The following is a 19,849-nucleotide window of genomic DNA, read 5'->3' as shown; positions in this document are numbered from 1 at the left end:
CTGTAGAGTTCATGAAGCTGGTGGCTGGAGAGATGCTCCCTTTCAAGCATTTTTTTTTTCCAGTTACTATGAAGTTGAGGAAGAACCTGAAAATACCAGATTTTTTTTTTTTTTTTCTTGTGCTGCCTGTTCTGGAGCAAATGGCTTCGCTAAGGATATATGGAGGCCAATGAATTAATAATAAGTAGTTTAAAGTATAGCATTTAGAGTGTAGATATTCCCATTGGGAGGGATATGTGGATTTAATTTTAAGGATTTTTTTCATTTTTAGGGGGCAGTGGCATTTTACGGTAGGCATTTGTAAAAGAGTAGCATCCTAGCTTACGTCTTAAACTGTCTTTAAACATAAAGTAGGACTACAATCCATGTGTACTTTCTCCTTTCCAGCAATACAGACTATGCCAATCTTATTCTTTTGTTTTGAAGCTAGAAATTATCATATGAATGGGATCCACTATTTCTTGACCCTGAAGTTACCTGCCTAATTTTTCCTGACCAATACAATAGTCCACAGTCTATATTTTCCCTAAATCTTAAAACATCATCGTCACTTTAATTTATCTGAAATATCCTTTAGCATCTATACAACCAAGCAGAACTGGACATTGGACCCTTTTGAGTAGACCCTTACAACAGTAATAAACAACAAATGTTTGTTCAACAAGTTTAAATCTACATATTAAGAAAGGTATGTGTGATCTTCCTTTTGTCCCTTTTCTGTCTCTCCTGTTTTTTAGTTTCCCTGGTTTCCATAGCTTACAATGTGAGAATTCATCACATACTCTTTCTTTTCCTGGAATGAGGATGAACTAGATCGGTACTCTTGGTACCAAGTGAGTGTTGACTAATGGTTAGGGTTATCGAGTAAAGTACATGATGCCCAGTTAATTTTGAATTTCAGATAAACAGCAAATCAATTTTCGTATAAGTATGTCCCCTGCAAGTATTGCATACTTATACTAAAAAATTATTTCATGTTTACTTGAAATTCAAAATTAATTTGGTGTCCTATATTTTTAATTACTAAGTCTGGCAACCCCACTAATAGTAAAAATTCCCTATTCGCAGGAAATATATATTTTACTTTTGATTTTTACGCTGTGAGAGTCTGTGCCTGTCTCACATGCCATTTATACTCCCTCACTGATTTCTTTGAAGATTATCGTTGTTAGTTGTTAATTGTTGCCCCTTTGACTCATTCTGGGACAAAAGCAGAGAGAATTAACATAATTTTCTCATTATCTGGAGGCCTGCAGTTAATTAATTATTTATGTTATTTTATTCAGTTTTCAATTTAGCCCCTTAGGTATATGATTATACATTTATTCCTTCAAGAATCTTTTCTTAAAAAATTGCTACTAATTTTCTATATTGCTACTTGGAGTTGAGACCACAGTCAGTTTTTAATCCTCATTTGAAACTTAAACTTTTGGAAACCTTCTACCTTCACTTTCATTGGTATCTTCTGTGTTAAGTTACTATGTGTGCCCTTCTGTGTTTGAAAATAAATATTACTACTGTTTTTTATATTTCTGCCATCTCGTCTGGAAAGTTTTCAAAATCATAGAATAGTGGGAATTAATTTTTGAACTTTGTACACGAATAACTATCCTTTCCGGAAGTTATATCTTATTTTAAAATGCCAAAGGAGTTTCTCTTTGAGGTATGAAAATTTATACCTTGGCATGTTGTTTGAAATGCCACCCAACAGAATCACAAAATTAGAGTTTAATCTAAAACTGTTACTTTATTTTCAAAGACCTTTCTCTAAGAATTTTTTACTCGCAGAAATAAAATACCTTACAAAATATCAACAGAGTAAACTCCTTAAAGAAATAATTACTCTATTAGTCAGCTGATATAATAATATATGCCTACAGAGCCTCTTAAAAACAAAAAAACAAAAAAATCCCAAAAAGTAGTAAAACCCAATAAGAGGTTCACAAATGCCAATAGCTTTTAGCTTATAAACTGAAATCTGTAATGTTAGGAATTTATTGCAGCAGAACCTTGTAGATTTACTCTTAGAATGATAATATAGATGAAACCATGCTACAGTCTGAAAAAATCTCTTCTGTGGTTCAAGATCAAGCTCTGCATTTCTGTTTTATTTACAGGAGTCGTCTGGTGGTTTTACTAAATTTCATTAATATAATCACTTATATTTTAGGAATTTAAATGTTAGCTCTAATTTCCTAGTGGCAGTGTCTTCATTCCTTGTTTAATCAATATGTTTTATATTGTTCTTCCCAATAAGCAGAAGCATCTTCATTTCATATGTTTAAAATTTGTATTTCTTGCATTGCTTATTAAGCTAGTGTTGAGGCCACTGATGGAGCAGGCATGACATTCTAACATCAAGATGTTTGAAGATTAAACCATAAGAAAATAAAGTTTATTCTGAAGACAATAATCTAAACATTTATGTAAAATTACAAAAGAAAACAAGAGGTTTTGTCATCATCTTCTTTAAAAAATCTTTTTTTGCGTTTGATTTTTGAAAAGGAAATCATTCTATTTTGCTCAGTTAAATTATGGAAAAGCTCTGGTATCCTGAAAAATCAGACGGAGTCAAAACATGAAAGTTTAGGTAGAGTATCATTCAATTGCCTGAGGAAAGTGTTAGGATGCATCAACTCACCGGCTAACTATGAACCCATATGAAGTGAACTCTAATGAAATGAATTCCATCAGTTCATGGTTTTAGATAGGACTTTAATTCCAAGAAGGTCAAAGTAATGTGCACTATTCTCTGCCATTCAGTGCTCACCGTGATCAAAGGTGGAGCTGTCTGTGGGAGAATTGCTAAATGCCCTATGAGAACTATGGCTTCAAATATTTAATAATAAACCACATGGAACTCGCCTTCCATGTTTTCATTCATACTCAACTGTTTGTAGAAAGACAGAACTGAGTATTGTGACCGGTCCTTCCCTCAGATTCAATGGGAAATAAGAAAGGGGAAGGAGATGGGTCTTTGTTCTTTGATCAGGGGGTGAAAATTCTCACTCAGTCTGTATTTTGTAAATAAGATCATCTTAAAAACAGTCAACATGGTGACATTTAGATATACCTTCCTTGGCTCTTTCCTACCTTAAATGCTTTTTTCAGTTTTTCTCTTTCATTTTCTGTACTGCTGTTTCCAATTGTCCCCTTTTGGGAAGAATATTTGATGCATAAAATAGAAATGAAAACCAATGTGTCTGTCTACTTGCTCTTACTGACTACTGGATTCTGTCACCCCCAGGCACCGAAGGAGCAGTGTTCGGGCACTCTGTCGAAACACCTCACATCAGAGCAGAACCTTCCCAAGACCTCAGGTAAGTCCTGGCTCTTACACCTGTGTCATAGTTTCCATCACTGTTGATTGTCTTTGATATATAAAGAATTAAAATAGAAAATGTGCTACATACTTGTATAAAGAATTGTCATTGCCTGCCTACATAGTAAATAGAGTCAAGTATTTGATTGAGGGTAAGAAAGTGTGAGCTATTATTCTAACCTTCTGTATATTTTTTCCCCAATAAACATATAATTAATACAAAAATAAATATATCCGGCAGGAGGAGTGTGGAAAAAGAAAGGAAAAGCAGTTATCGAGGAAGGTGAGAGGAAGATTGATAAAAATAGGGATTCCGGTAAATCTGACATAGACAATGAAATATATGTACAGAAAGGCATAAAGAAAGGGGAGGCAGAGAGTTGGAGAAAGGTATAAATGGTCAGGGAGTGTTACATAAAGGGAAATACGGAAGCAAATGTAAATAGTAATCAGACAAAGGCAGAACTTAATGGCCCTATGACGGATTTCTCAATCTAGTATTTCCAATGGAATAAGCTGGTTTTTGACCTTGTATTATTTCTAAGAGACACTGTTATATGTAAAAGCCCTCTCTACCCAGAAGATTATGACATGACAACATTGTAGGGAATTCTCTCCAGGACAGTCATGGCAACTGTTGACAAAAGTTGAAATACTGAAATCTAGTAACTGATCTATGGATGTTCTTAATTCAATAATAAATTAAATTAATAGATTAAAGATGTATTATATAGCTTGTTGTGGTAATCATTTTGCAATATATATTTATATCAAATCATTATGTTTTACACTTTATTTATTTACTTATTTATTGAGGAAGATTAGCCCTGAGCTAACTGCTGCCAATCCTCCTCTTTCTGCTGAGAAAGACTGGCCCTGAGCTAATACCTGGCCCACCTTCCTCTACTTTATATGTGGGACTCCTACCACAGCATGGCATGCCAAGTGGTGCCATGTCTGCACCCAGGATCCTAACTGGGGAACCCCAAGCCACTGAAGCGGAACGTGCACACTTAACCGCTGCACCACCGGGCTGGCCCAAGTTGTACACTTTAAACTAATACAATGTTATATGTCAATACACAAAGATGCTTAATATTATTATTTTCTGATAGATAAATTACATTCTAAAATGCATTTGCTATGGTATTGAAAAAAGACAACAATAATGATATTAAAAAGTAATAAATCACATGTAAAAATCACTTTTACAGTTGGATGAACATAACAGCCATAGAGATAGAGTCTTTGTCTTGGAAAACATAATAAGAATATTAAGTAAAAAAACATTTTATTTCATGAGGATCCAGTTCAGCCCTTTCCATTTGGATGAGTGGAAAAAATGCTCAAATGACAATAGAAAAATAAAGTTGAAATTTTGTAATGCAAAAATAAAGCTACACATTCACAACAGTAAATTTTGTAGACCTTTATAGTCTGTGACAAAATTTCCTAAAGAACTCAGTTTCGCACTAGTTGAGTAACCAAGATTCAAACAAGCTAGTCAACAGTAACAGAAGGGGGCCCTCTTCGTGTGATCAAGGCATTTTATGACAAAAGTAATAATTACTCTGTGCCAAAACCTCAAGGATGTGAGAGAGTTGAAGAATATGTAGAAACAGGGTTTTGGTGTGTTATAGCCTTGATTTATGGCTCTTATCTTAATCAGAAATTTACGTTTTCTGTGTAATTGGTTATTTTATCCCTCTCCACACAACAAGGTTGTATGTTCCATTTATAGGCTCTGCATCTTCGTTGCTCGTCTTTAGTGCCATAGCATCCAGCACTGTATCTCACATATAATAATATCTGATAAATATTTGTTAATTTAAATTACTGAAACAGCAAAACTGTATATCGAAGACACTAATTAAATGCTTGTAATACAACTACATGGCAGCAGTTGTTACTGTGTTGCTAAGACACATGTGACTAACATTGATTCCAATTGTTTTTCAGCTGTGTGTTACTACAGATCTCAAGAGTTTAGTGATTCTTTCCATAACAATTTTCTAAAGTACTAAGTTCTAAAAAAACATTTTTTACTTCCAATGTTTTAGTAATTGCGTACTCATTTTATGTTTTTCATTATGAAAGTCTATTGCCAAAGGAGGAATAGAAACCAACTGCTATTTTAATTACCTTGCCGACATGTCTCAAAATTCATAAGTGTGAATGTGAATTAAATTATAATTAGTATAGAGTGTTGCTGGTTTTATTTTCTAATTATTCATCAATTATTTAAACATTGAGTTAAGCTAGGCTTATCTGCTAGTGCTAAAAGCAGATTGGCAACCCCCAAGATGAGTGTTAGTGATCTAAATTCCAAAATTGAAACAGAAGCAAGCACAGTAATGATGGGAGTATTCAATTATTCATTTGTGTGCTGAAGATTAAAAGCAGAGTGTCTGAGAAGATGTTTACAATCTTGCTGACAATTTCCCTTTCAGGGCAATAGGAAATCCTCTTAGTCGACACCTAATTCTAATCACCAAGGCGGGATTGGTTCGCCAAGTAAATAAAATGATAATTTAGGGAATAAATAGCCATATTGTCTTTGATTTTGTTTTTGTCAAGAATGAAAGACTTTAGAAGGGAACATTTCAAAAAGTTTATTATACAATATAGTAATATTTTGGTGTGGAAATGCAGTAGATTTCCTAATTTATTTATTCAACAGGTGTTTGATGAATGCTGATTATTGCCAAGTTCTGTGCCAGTTTTCACGTGCATTTTAAACCTACTTGGGTAGATCTTCTGTGATTTCTTATATAAGCTGACACTATTTTTGTAGGGACCTATGTGTTAAAAGACTGAAAAATGTATCTTGAAAAGTCAGTAAGGACACGATAGTATATTTGCCTGGAATAGCCCAAGTACGAATGTTCTTCCCGTTTATATTTCTTAAATTAATATACAGCTAAATTATTACAGTTCAAAAGAGTTTGTGCACTTGATGGTGAGAAGTGAGGAAATCCATTATATAATGCCCATTGCCCAAAGATTGTTTGGGTCTGAGTTCCATTAACTGTTCCAAGAATAGGACAAGAACCTGGACTCGGAGTCATTAAAATGAGTTAATATTTAATGATATAATTGGCATCTTTTCATCATTTCCATTCTTGTTTGAATATAATTTAAAACTGAAATGTTTAAGTTTGCAGGCTCCAAGTCAATCTCTAGAAACATAGAGCTCTAATTTACATCATACGTGTGTTCAAGGAAAGGCACCATTTATAAAGTAGTAGAGATTTTGCCCTGAGACATTTTGTCAATAAAGGAGTAAAATGCTTTCCTGATATTTTTGTACCTATGAGGAAAAAACAGAATACTAAACTAGCATTTTTCTTCTCTCCTCTCCTCCCCCTTCTCTCCCTTCCTCTCTCCTCCTCTGCCCTCCCCTCCCCTCTCCTCTTCTCCCCCCTTTCCTCCCTCTCTTTCTGCCTCCTTTCCTTTTATTCTTTCATTCTATGTATGTATTTATATATTTATTTAGAGGTAGTAGCAAATGATCATTATGAGAAGCTTGTTTCAGCTTGTCATCTTGAGAACACAGAGCAACAATTGATCTAGAGATTTGTTTGATCGAATTTAAAGGAAGAGACCATAATGGGAGGTGCAAGTAGGCAAAAAATAAAAATAGAGGGAACAAAAACAATGTGACTTGAGGCTGAAAAAGGCTCACCGTAGCCTCAAGTGATAAGACAGTAACATTTCTTGTATGTTCAGGTCACAATTTGCATTAACTTTTTCTTAAAACATTTTTCTGCTCAATTGTCCATTCATTCCATCATTGAAACTGCGAAGAATGACTGCCTACTATGTCTCTGGACCTGGGTTAAATATTTAGCAAGAACAAGATACACGCCGCTTCAGTTCTGCTTACGTTTCTATTTAGTAATTGTCTCTTGCATCTTCCTTTCAAAGAAGTCTGAATTCTTTTCTCAGAATGTTGAGAATTCTTCTAGAGATGTAGGCCACTCATTTTCAAATTTGAGAAGTACACACTACCTTAAAAACAAAGTCTTGTTGCGTCTTTGGTATGTAAACACTATAAATATAGAATTTCCTAGAAAACAAAAGTAGCAGGGTGACTCAGAGTTCAACCTTAATCCTTCTCTCTGCTCTAATCCATGGGTACCCACTATGAAAACTAGTCTGACATTCATTGCTGTGATTGCTCTAATGCTTTCAAAATGAAAAACAATTGTGCTTCACTAATTAAATAAAAATTCACAAGTTTTGCCAACAAATGTGGGTTTTGCTTTTCAACAGGCCCTTTTAGAGAATGCTTTCTAATAAAATGAATAGTTTAAGTTAAAATCCCTACTGTGTTCTCAATCCTCCTCAGCAGAGGCTTGAGAATTTCTGTATGGGAGAGAAGCAGGGCATCATTAACTGTTGATACTGTGTTCCCAAGTGTCCACGAGTTAAGTAGTTCTTGAAGGGAATCTAGCTTTAGTCTGATTTGCATTGTGAGATCTGAGCCCAGGACATTCTATAGGGATGCTTGGCTGATTTGAGAAGTCCAGAATATCTAGAATAAACCTAAGACTTTATGATTTGGGGGCTTTCCATCTTGCTTTAAAGGTTTCCCATTTCTAGACTTGGATATTTCCTTCTAATTTTCTATTATTTATTTTGTATGGTAGATTATTTCTTTCTTAGTGCTATACTTTGAATAAGTAAAATTGAAGTTATGTTCTGAATTTTCTATTGAAAATTGTAGTCTGGGGGCTGGGCTGGTGGCACAGCAGTTAAGTTCGCACGTTCCGTGTCGGTGGCCCAGGGGTTTGCTGGTTCGGATCCTGGGTGTGGACCTACCCACCTCTTACGAAGCCATGCTGTGGCAGGCAACTTACATATAAAGTAGAGGAAGATGGGCACCGATGTTAACTCAAGGCCAATCTTCCTCAAAAAAAAGAAAAAGAAAAAAAAGAAGATTACAGTCTGTGGTTTATTTACTGGTTTTTATATTTTGAACAGATAAAACTGGAATTTATTCTTGCAGGAAGGGTTAAGGATCTAATGTTGTTTTCTTTAGTACAGCTAGTCAATTTATTAAGCATCATCCAAACCGACAAACCCCAGGCCACTTAGGCCGAGCATGCTAACTTAACCACTGTGCCACCAGGCTAGCCCCAAGAACTGTCTTCTTGATTCATTGGATAGAGAAGATTTGGAGGGGAATCAACAGATGGTCTTGAATGGTTCTCTGTGTTCTGTTACCTGAGGCCAAGTCCTAGGTGGTGAGACCTTTGTTCTTTAGGTGTTAGAGGTTTGGGGACACTAGTGATGTCTCAGGTTAACTGAGGACAAGAGATCAAAGAGCCTCAAAGGAGGGAGGAACGGTGACTTGTGGTGAATGCAGACAAGTGGAGAGAAAAATGAGAATCTCTTCACAAATGCCAGCTTGGATCATGAGGCTACAGATGACCAAATGTCACCATCAAATGCTTTGGCACAGTGTAAGCCCCTTGGTACAGTGATGCGATCCCAGGTAAAAACAAGAGAACCTGGGGCCACCCTGGTGGCTAGTGGTTGGGTTCATGTGTTCCACTTGGGCAGCCTGGGGTTCATGGGTTCAGATCCCAGGGGTGGACCTACCGGTCATCAAGCCATGTTGTGGCAGGTGTCCCACATATAAAGTAGAGGAAGATGGGCACAGATGTCAGCTCAAGGCCAATCTTCCTCAGCAAAAAGAGGAGGATTAGTGGCAGATGTTAGCTCAGGGCTAATCTTCCTCAAAATAATGAAAACAGTTGTCCAACAGGTGGGAATCCACAACAAGCTCTCACCGATTTTGGTTTTCTTCTGATGTTTTTGTTTATGTGCTGAATCATTTTCAACACACTAAATGGCTAAGTTTTTTTTTTTCAACTCGAAATGTCTATAAGGTAGGACACTTAAAAGATCCTTATCAGCTTCTCTGCTCCATCATCCTCAATTTGCGGTAAAGGATACTGCTTAGTGCTTGGGAGAACCACAAAGACACAAAGAGCAAGCGTAAACGGGACAGGGGAGGAAATGCCATTAATATCTCAAAATCCTAGCCCACCACATACTTATCCCCCTTAATTCTTTTAAGATATTTTTTATGATCTTATAAGAAAAAATCATATTTTCCAATTTAGCAATGACAAAATTGAGGCTTACTGCTGCTGGCTAACTGTCCTGACCCTGCTCTCACTCTTCACCACCTCTTTCAATAGGGGTCCTCTATGTCGGTATTGGCAACACACTGTACTCTGTGGCTACACCGGCAATGAATACCTGAAGTTGATGAATATAATAAACATTTTCTGATTCAATAATTAATAAAGATGAGAACAGAAAAACTCAAAAGCCCAGAAATACTTAATATATTTTAATGTTCTAGTACCAAATATCAAACATGGTACAAATATGTTACAAACAATGCATACATTTAATATGGATATTTTCTATCAAATGTATGAGTAATAATCCCACCCCTTTAGTTTGCTTGGAGGCAAACCAAACCAGATCAATTATTTGATAAAGTAAGTGTGCTTTTCCTCCCACTCATAAACTCACTGAATTATGTTTTCTTGAATGTCAGATTCACAATCTGTTCTAGAACATTAATCCATTTTAATTAAAGTCTTATCTGACTTCTGTTTGAACGGTTCAATCATTTCAAAATGTATATAATTACATTTGATGTTATGGATAATTAACAAATGGAAACAGTGGTGGTCACTGATATACTACTCAAGGCGGTGTATATTTGGGGGCATATCAGGGGAAGTCACTTGTAAAACATACATTTTAACATTCAGATTTTGAAATTTAGATACTGTGTGCAAAGTATGAGGATTATGAGTGAAAAATTATGAGTGATTTTTTTCATTTTTTCAAATGCTTTTAGAAAATGTATTATTTTTGTTTTGTTAAAAAAGCAACAAGATGCAGACATTTCTTTAAAATATATATATTCAAAACCTGACCCTCGGGGGATTTTATGAGGATGTCCAAGAGGACCCTAGACATCAAAATTTCAAAGTGGCTTTGGAGAGTGGAAAAAAAGTAAAACATTCAAAACGTCGAAATCGGTTCTTGTAAATGCTGGCTCTAGTCCTTTATATCACTTTCGAGTCTTTAAGTTCAACTTCAGTACCCAGAGCTGGTCTTCAGAGATCAGACTATTTGATGTGGTTCTCCCTGCAAACCAGCTCCGGATCTATTGCCTCAAAGGCCACCAGTTGCTCTGGATGATGGTAAATGTGAGCCTAAGGCTCTTGTCCTAAAGTTCTGTGCTCCAGGGGAACACAGGCAATTGCAGCTTCAGCGCTTATCCAAGACTCACTCAGGAATCCTACCTCTTCTCACATTAGCGTTCTTGTTTCTTAGGTTTTTTTTTGTGAGAGAGATTGGCCCTGAGCTAACATCTGTGCCAGTCTTCCTCTGTGTTACATGGGACACCACCACAGCATTGCCTTATGAGCATACTAGGTTGCACCCAGGATCTGAAGCTGTGAACCCAGGGTTGCTGAAGTGGAGTGCGTGAACTTAACCACTACACAACAGGGTTGGCCCCTCACACTAGTGTTTTTTAGATAACTAGTGTTACCTAGTTTCTGTATTCTGCCTTCTTTTGTTTTTTTCTCTACTTTTGTATTTAAAGATAATTTTGAAACCACCTCCAAACTATCTTTTTTTGCAGGCACAACTATCTAAAACACCTGTTTTCTTCATCAAAATTTATGCCATCAACATTTAATCACATGTGTACTTGTGTAGCATCCTTCATGTAATTTTTCTTTCTCAGCCTAATGTCATCCATTCTATGGGCATTTTCCTGGGCCAGTATAGCTCAGCTAATATAGGAAATGTTTCGTTTCTTCATTTTAACCAATTTCTAGAAGTGTAAACAGTACTTCAACATTTTTCAAGTTTACACAATTTTGACTGTGCATGCTTGAAACTTCTCAATATTAATGACTTTCATTAACGCTTTCTCATTCTTGCAAGACAGGAACTCTACTGAGGCATACTTCCATGCTAAATTTATAAAAATGTATTTATTAACCCTCCATCATTAATATTGAAAATGTATAAAAGATTTAAACAAATAAACTTATCATGACCTACTTTTCATGTGTGTTGTAAGGGGAAACAACCTAAGAAACTGTTACTAAATCATTATGAGAGTAAAAAAGAATAAATAATAGATGTGTAACAAATGAAGAGTTTCATAAAGAGCCAAAAAACAGAGAAGGCAATTAAAAATCATTCGAAAACTGCTTTTGGCTTTTTGTGAAATGGCAAAGATTTTTATTTCTGCCTTACTGTCGTTTGTTTCATTTCAGTTGACTAATGTTACCATCTAGACCACCGTAATTTATTCTTTTTACGATTAAGGATTCTTTTGTTTTTCTTTTAGGCTTGAATCACCAACCAGATCCTTGATCATGGAAGCTCCTCGAGGGGTCCAAGTGAGTGCTGCTGCAGGAGACTTCAAGGCCATTTGCAGGAAGGAGCTCCATTTGCAGTCTACAGAAGGGGAGGTGAGTTCTGAGGGGCAGAGACTGGCCCTTTAGTGCTAAGTGTGCATCTTCTCAAATTATATGCATATGATTTCAGGTGAAACAGACAGAATTGCTTCCTAAGAGAGCTTAAATGATGAAAATATTAATACTGCTCCTTGAATATGAAATTTGGTAAACCTAATGTTATTTTCTTTTCTTTTTTTTTTTTTTTTGGAGGAAGATTAGCCCTGAGCTAACTACTGCCAGTCCTCCTTTTTTTGCTGAAGAAGCCTGGCCCTGAGCTAACATCCGTGCCCATCTTCCTCTACTTTATATGTGGGACGCCTACCGCAGCATGGCGTTTCAAGCGGTGCCGTGTCCGCACCCGGGATCCAAACTGGTGAACCCTGGGCAGCCGAGAATTGGAACTTGCGAACTTAACCACTGTGCCAATGGGCCGGCCCCCCTAATGTTATTTTCTTAAGTCAAAGCTCCACTTATTTTCTACTGAAAGATATTCATTCATAAGTCAATTACAAGTGGGGCATCTAAAATCCTGTAATTTCAAAATTGGCAGATAAACATAATGAGTATCAAAATAATATCAAGAATCTTTGTTTTTTTGTCCTGTTTTGGTCTTCAAAAACTTCTTCCAAAAAGTACTTCAGATGTTTGTTTCTGTAGAAATGGCCCCTATATTTTTGCTAAAAGAGAAACAAAAGTTTACTTTATCATTTAGCCTGATTGTTATTTCCTAGATAAGGAGATGCATGCTAATATTTTTCTTCCATGTCACTTTATTTCCCCCAGAATCTCCTTTCAGTCTGTTGTCATTCGTTTAAAGAGCATCTGCTTTTCCTCACTGGCTGCTTTAGAGAACACCTTGCATTTGGTCTTCCACTCTTTCACTATAATGCAATAGACACATATTTATTTCATTTATCTTATTTGCTATATATGTTGTGATTGCTGTGTTCGCAGAACCACGTTTTTGTCAATTCCTCGACAGCACGTCTTCACATATTACCTCTCCCCCGTCTCGATGGCCTTCTTCTGAAACTCTGAAGAAACGCTATGTCTTTTCATTCTCTTCCCTCCAGGTCTCTTAGCCTCTCCTTCCTAGTTTCTATTGTTTTATCTCCTTGTGCCTCACTCTGCTTATTTATTCAGCTCTACATGCCCAGGTATCTGATCTTCAGTATCTAATCTCTTCTTTAATCCCTAAATTGAGCTTTTAATTTCAGTAATTATGTTGTTCATTTCTAGGATTCTCATCTGTTGGTTTTTTGAATCTGCCAGGACATCTTGGTGGTTGCTCTTTTCTTTGCTTGTTTGTTTTTAATTCTACTTCAATTATTTCATAGCCTTATACATAATACATACTCTACTCTGAATACTTTTGCTACAATTTCCGAAGTCCTTGAAAGTCTAAATCATTGTATTGCTGTTTCTACCAATTAATTCCCTTAGCATTTTCTTCCTTCATGTGCTTATTTTTTATTATGAGCTTACAAACATCAAGTTGAGAAGAAAAAGAATGGAAGAAGAATTTGAGAGATCCTCTGGAGCATTTCATATCTCTTCACACATAAAGACGAGGGCATAAATTAATAGAATCAGAGGACGATGCTCCTATGTCATCTTTAAGCTGTTAACGTTGTATTGATTCAAGACAAATTTTACTCACGGTCATGCACCACATAACGACATTTTGGTCAATGCTGGGCCACATATACAACAGTGGTCCCATAAGATTAGTACCATATAGCCTGTGTGTGTAGTCAGCTATACCTTCTAGGTTTGTGTAAGTGCACTCTATGATGTTAGCAAAATGATGAAATTGCCTAACAATGCGTTTCTCGGAACGTATCCCCATCGTTAAGCAACGCAAGACTGTATGTATTTTGCTTCCTTTTTATCAACAAACCTACTGGCAGGAACATATTATCATCTGAGTAGATATTGTAACTTAAATGATTTAGAAATAGACTTTGTGATATTTAAAAAACGTATCCATTTCACCTTTGAGGATTTCTTTCCACTATAATTGCAGACTACAGTACTTTTTCTACTATAGCGAGCCAGAAATCTTTCTTCAATATCTCATATTCTTTTTAAAAACATTGCATTTATCATGCTAATAATACATTCAAATTATTCATAATATCATCCCATAATACATATTGGTGGTTACTAATCTCTGTTCTGCTCGTATTTATGCACCACTTTATATGTGTTCTTTTATTCAACGTATCAGCAGTATCCTTGGATTCAATTACAGATTAGAATTTAATTGTGAATTAAGTATTATGCTATAATGAAATCATAGCCAGAGGTGTTCAGCTGTAGTCATTTTTTTATATTAATAAAATAGAGATACAGAAAAACACAACACTTTATATTAGAATAAAATAGCATGTAATTTTCCTATGAAGTGTGAGATGATATAAAATCTTTCTCATTGTTTCACTGACTACACCACAGAAAGGCAGATTCATCATTTACTAAACAACACAGAAATAGGTAAAGTCCTTACCTTTAGATAGTTTTAAACAAGTTAACATCAGAACAGACATGATATTGAGGTAACCAAAACAACAGACAAAATGCATAAGAATAAATTGCACCTAAAATTCTGCACTGCAGAAGTTTCAATGATTTCAGACATGGTGTTGCAAGGAATTTCAAATTCAGCTCTGAAGACAACACGAATCATGATTGTGTGTGGAACTTTAGAAGAGTTATAAAAGCATATGCAATACAATAACATAACGTATACTTTACAAGATCACAGAGGAAGGATAAAACCATTTTTATTTTGCAAATTAGTTAACATTTTCTATGACAGTGATAGGCATGATTTCAACAGGTGAGAAGGGGATAAATGAATTCTTGGTGGGGAGAAGACAGTGGGCTGTGACTTGAAAGCTCAGGGGTGTGATTCTGAGTACGAGGAAGAGTTTCAGAACAAATAGATTATATGGTTTATGGGGCAATATAGAATAGAAATATCAATTGTAGAAGTTGGAAAGTGAACAGTATCATAGTAATTGTGTTACCAGAACAGAAAGAGGTATGAACTAGCCTTTCCATGCTGGAGAAGCTGAGCAATGTTGGGTTGAAAAGAATCAATATATGACACTCCTTTTTATCTAGTGACTTAATTTTCTATCTCAAGCCAAGAAAATGCCACTTTCTCTTTTTAAAGACCCCATTCATTTTAATTTACCTATTAATAAAATCTAATTGCCTTACATGGGTCAGGCTACAGCTTGGATCTCAGAAGTTTACGGGATTAAGTATTGTCATATAGCTAAATACTGTCCTGAAAGGAGAGCTAGAGGGCACTGCCGTAGCTAAGCTGAAGCAGGGCACACACCATAAGGCCCAGGTCCTCCAAGACTGACTCCATTGGTGAGGCCTCCACAGCTATGCTTGGTTTCCAAGGCTGCCACCTGCATGCCCTATATGTATAAAAACAGCTACTTTCCACAGCTATTCAGGCTACACCAATAGAAAGAGGCCATAACTATAAAATCCAGCAATTTGGCATTGTGTCAGCAAGCCTCTGCAAACCACCAAAGCTAACTGGTAACATTGCTTTCTGTACTTACTAATAAATAAGCCATTCACAATATCTTACAGTCATTTGATCAATCCCATATGAGCCTCCTTATCCACGTGTTGTTTAGCTTTCCATGTTCCATTCTTTATTACCTATGTCTCATGGTTTCTTGGCCAGAGCACCAGCTCCTGATTTTTCTTCAGAGTGAACTCACCTCCAAATATGCAGACCTAAAACCACAGGGTCCCAGAGCTTGTCACCTATTAGCATTTGTGAAGCTTGAGAATGTCTGCTCTCTGAAAGCATGCTAGCTCCTAAAAAGAGGTGAGAAAAGGATGGGCTATTCAAGCCCAGTTCTTCTCTCAAACCCAGCCAGTGAGAGAAGTCATCCTCCTCTCCTGTGGAGACATGAATGCAAGAGCCCAGAGTGTGTACCAATTAGCATGTTACACTCATTGATGTCCCTCAACATGGAAACACAGAAGCAGAAAAATGAGGCCCAGCATCTACACCCCAAAAATGTATTGTCATTTTCTTTGTCTTAGGTTTTGTGCTTTTAACTTTCACATCAGAAATAATAATAATAATCTTCTTTAAAAAATTGTGTCACTTAACCCAGAAGTAATTATGGGGTAATAAATTTTAACATTTGACACCTACAAACAAAAACTCTATTCATGTTTTCTGAACTTTGAATACTGTTGGTAAATGCAATAATTCATTTATTTTATAATCTATTCATGTATTCAATAGCTATTTGCATTATGGGGAAGCTGTATGTGCATAGTCAAATATCGTAAAGTTATAAAAAAATTCAGGTGTGATGTTACCTTCAAGAAGGACATAGTTTAGTAGGAAAAGTAAGATATAATATGACTACAAAATAACATATCAAGTGATCAGCAAAATAAGATATTAATAATAATAAATTCTACGGGAGAACAAAATAAGAAGAGTCTTTCACCTTGGAGCGTCAGGGAAGACCCATGGAGGATGGAGAAGATGAACTGGACTTTGGTGGAGGGTGACAATTGTACCCTAGAAGGGAGAGACGTGCAAGGTGAAGGAAGAATGTTCTTTCATGCCATGTGCACTGGCACAATTCTGTGCACTATTCTATAGCCAGGAACCAAAGACAGGCCCTGCCCTCACAGATCTTACTTTCAAGTAAGAGAAACAAACAGCAAATAATGAATACACATAATATAATGTTAAGAAGAGATTCTTTTTTTTCTTTTTTGAGGAAGATTAGGCCTGAGCTAACTACTGCCAGTCCTCCTCTTTTTGCTGAGGAAGCCTGGCCCTGAGCTAACATCGTGCCCATCTTCCTCTACTTTATATGTGGGATGCCTACCACAGCGTGGCATGCCAAGCGGTGCCATGTCTGCACCCGGGATCCACACTGGCAAACCCCTGACTGCTGAGACGTGGAACGTGTGAACTTAACCGCTGTGCCACCGGGCCGGCCCAAGAAGAGATTCTTACTATAGAGAAAAATAAAGCTGTCAAGGAGAGGTTTATGGATTAGTCTTATTTTAATCAGAGAATTAAGAAATCCTATCTGAGAAGGTGACCGTCTGGTAAAGATCTGATTAAACATGGTCATGTCTAAATTAATCTAAAGTATACATGCCTATAATATATGAATCCATTTTCTGGCTTCCTTGCAGTATGCAATCGATTCCTGTGTTTCAAAATCTATACAGCATGAAAAAGGCAAACAGTGGAAATCTCCCTCCTACCCCTGTTCTCAAACCACCTACGTGATATACACCCCCACTTGTAAATATCTGGAGAAAAGTATTTCAGGCTAATGAAATAGGGAATAAAAAAGCCCTGAGACCAGAGTTCTTTGGTATATTTGAGAAAATGCAAGAGCTTGAGTAAGAAGAATTATAAGAAATGTTAAAAAGATAGGCCAGGTCACACAGGGCTTGTGGACCATGGAGAGGAATCAAGATTCAGTTGAAGTGTGGACGGAGGAGGCCATTAGAGAGTTTTGAGCACGGGGGCGGGGGAGGGGGGCATGATTTGATTTGCATTTCTTAAAAATTAGATCTATACAGTATGTAAAATATACTGGACGAGGACGAGAATGGCAGCTGGGAAGCAAGTTATGGGAAGCAAGCAATTAGGAGTCCCACTAAGACATGAATAGGACTTGGATGAGGGCAAATATGTGGAAAATGCAGTAGTCTTTGATTGTCCTGTCAATTTAGAGATGCCTTTAGGCAGTAATTAGCTATATAACAATAGAATGAGGAAAAAGCTAGAGAGAGTTATTTCTTTGCTCACTCACATTCATGATTCAATTTTTCTTTCTTTGGAACTTTCCCCATGCATGTCAAAACCATATGATCACTGTCCATCAGCGTGTTGTGTCCATTATTCGGAAGCAGTGAAGTAATTTGCAAGTTAGAAGACATAGCAAAGTAGGTGTTGAGTACAAGTACTGTTTCATGGAGACTTCAAACCTGATTATATCTGTTGTTAATTGTGCAGATTACCTACTCGGTATATCCTTTAGACTGTCTGTCAACGTGATTTTACAAGTATTTAAAAAAATCAGGCCAGAGAGTAAATTTGTTTTTAATTAATTGCCCATCGCTTCAGTAATGTCATCTCCATGAACATCCTTATTTCTTTGTATGTTCTTTAGACTAGGCATGATTAAAAAGCTAAATTGAGAGACTGTCAAAATCATTAATTTTCTGTGATGTTTGAATAACTAGGTTGGCCCCTTAAGCAGATTGTACAATATCCCTTTTCAGATCGGGCTTTCTGTGAGAATGCACCACGTCCCAAAGGAGAAGATAGCTGCTGAGCTTTTGGGCTATACCGTAGGAATGTAATTTGTTTGTTCAACAAAGCATGGCAGCTAAACCAATATAATTGTTTGTTGTGTAGGCTTTCTTATTAGACTATATTGTCAAGCTCTGAGAAATGTAAAATGCTAAAGTGAATTAAAATGCAATTTCTTTTCCCCCTAGATATTTTTGAATGCAGATACAATCCGGCTGGGAAATCTACCGACCGCCTCCTTTTCATCTTATTCATCAAGCTCCTCAAATTCTCGACAGACAGTCTATGAACTGTGTGTCTGTCCCAATGGCAAACTGTACCTTTCTCCAGCAGGAGTAGGTTCCACTTGTCAGTCCAGTAGCAACATCTGCTTATGGAACTGAAGTGACTGATTTCTCCTCACACCAGAATAGCCTTTTGTTCCTGTCCGTCTGCTTCACAGTTTTGCTCGGTTTCCCTTGTGATCAGTCCAGAGCTTCTTCAAATGGTCCACAGAGCAACTTTTTCCAGTGTAAGCAGGGATTCACCGCCACCTTCTCGTGTGATTTACCGTACTGTCCAACACAGAAAGTGCGAATGACAGAACAATGGAAAAATCATCTTCAGCGGGAAAACTGGATCATAACTTTTGCTCAAAAGGGAGAACAACATAGGTGCCTTTGCTACATGAAGTGAAGCACACAGTTTTAGATTTTTGCAGGACCTGGATATGAACTGCATATGCATACATGACATGGATGAAATTCCCAGTATCCAATGGCAAGATGAAATGGTTAACCCTGTGAGAAAACTAATTCTACAGTCTGAAAGCACAATTTTCCATTCATCTTTTTGGATGTAAACTTTTATCCCTGAATTTTAAAATTTTAAAGCATTATGTAATGCTTGCTTTACTAAAGTTAAATTCAATACATAGTTTTTAACAAAACACAACTAAACAATACAGAATCCCACCCTGAGTTTTATTTGTTTCTTTAAATTCAATGTGTTGTTACTCTTTGTCTATTACGTCTAGAATTTTGTACATTAGGTAATTTTGAAAGCACTCAGCAATATAACCTTTACAGAATTAGCAAAACGCCATTATACTGTCATTTGTCAGATCTGAATGGCCTTATATAGTATTTACTTGGCTATTGCATGTGATGTATTTGCTTTTAACAAAACATCTAATTTATTGCAATATAAGGTAGGATGAAGAGGGACATACTGATGGTGTGGAATCCGTAGCTCTTATTTTTTTTTAATTTACGTGTTATCCTTTACACCAGGTTCTAATAGTACAATTTTTGTTTGCTCCATCCACTTTATACTTGACTCTGACTGCTAAAATTCAAACATCCTCTAAATAAATAAACACTAATATGATGCATAATGCTGAGAATGGATTCACTTTCCATTGGAATATCATCTTCAGAATTATATCTATATATTTTTTATTGGAGGTTAAGGTTTAAGGATGTAGAAATTAAATTAAAAATCCGTGCTTAAAGAGTAAAAAATACCACTGTTAACAAACATGTTGAAAATGTGTTTACTCCATTAGATTCATATTTTAAGGAATTTAGTTACATTTCCTTTCAGGTTTTAACATCTAGTTATTTTTATTAGACTGTTAAGCTACCCTGACAACAGAAATCATAGTACCTTCTGTTCTCCATGCTTCTTTTT

At 36.3% G+C, this 19,849-nt stretch overlaps 1 protein-coding gene across 1 annotated transcript in view; it reads left to right on the top strand.

Moving 5' to 3' along the window:
- Positions 1 to 18,561, top strand: part of SGCZ (sarcoglycan zeta) — a 430,925-nt gene extending 412,364 nt beyond the window's left edge. Inside the window, exons 5-7 of the mRNA XM_046648788.1 lie at positions 3,248 to 3,320; positions 11,727 to 11,850; positions 18,367 to 18,561. Coding sequence (XP_046504744.1) covers positions 3,248 to 3,320; positions 11,727 to 11,850; positions 18,367 to 18,561 — 392 coding nt within the window. The remainder of the gene's footprint in view (positions 1 to 3,247; positions 3,321 to 11,726; positions 11,851 to 18,366) is intronic.
- The last annotated feature ends 1,288 nt before the right edge of the window (positions 18,562 to 19,849 follow it).

This window comes from Equus quagga, chromosome 22 (genome assembly GCF_021613505.1).
Source record: "Equus quagga isolate Etosha38 chromosome 22, UCLA_HA_Equagga_1.0, whole genome shotgun sequence".
In the NCBI taxonomy this organism is placed as follows: Eukaryota; Metazoa; Chordata; class Mammalia; order Perissodactyla; family Equidae; genus Equus; species Equus quagga.
Note: the sequence above shows the minus strand (reverse complement) of the source record. Positions and strands in the feature narration are given on the sequence as shown.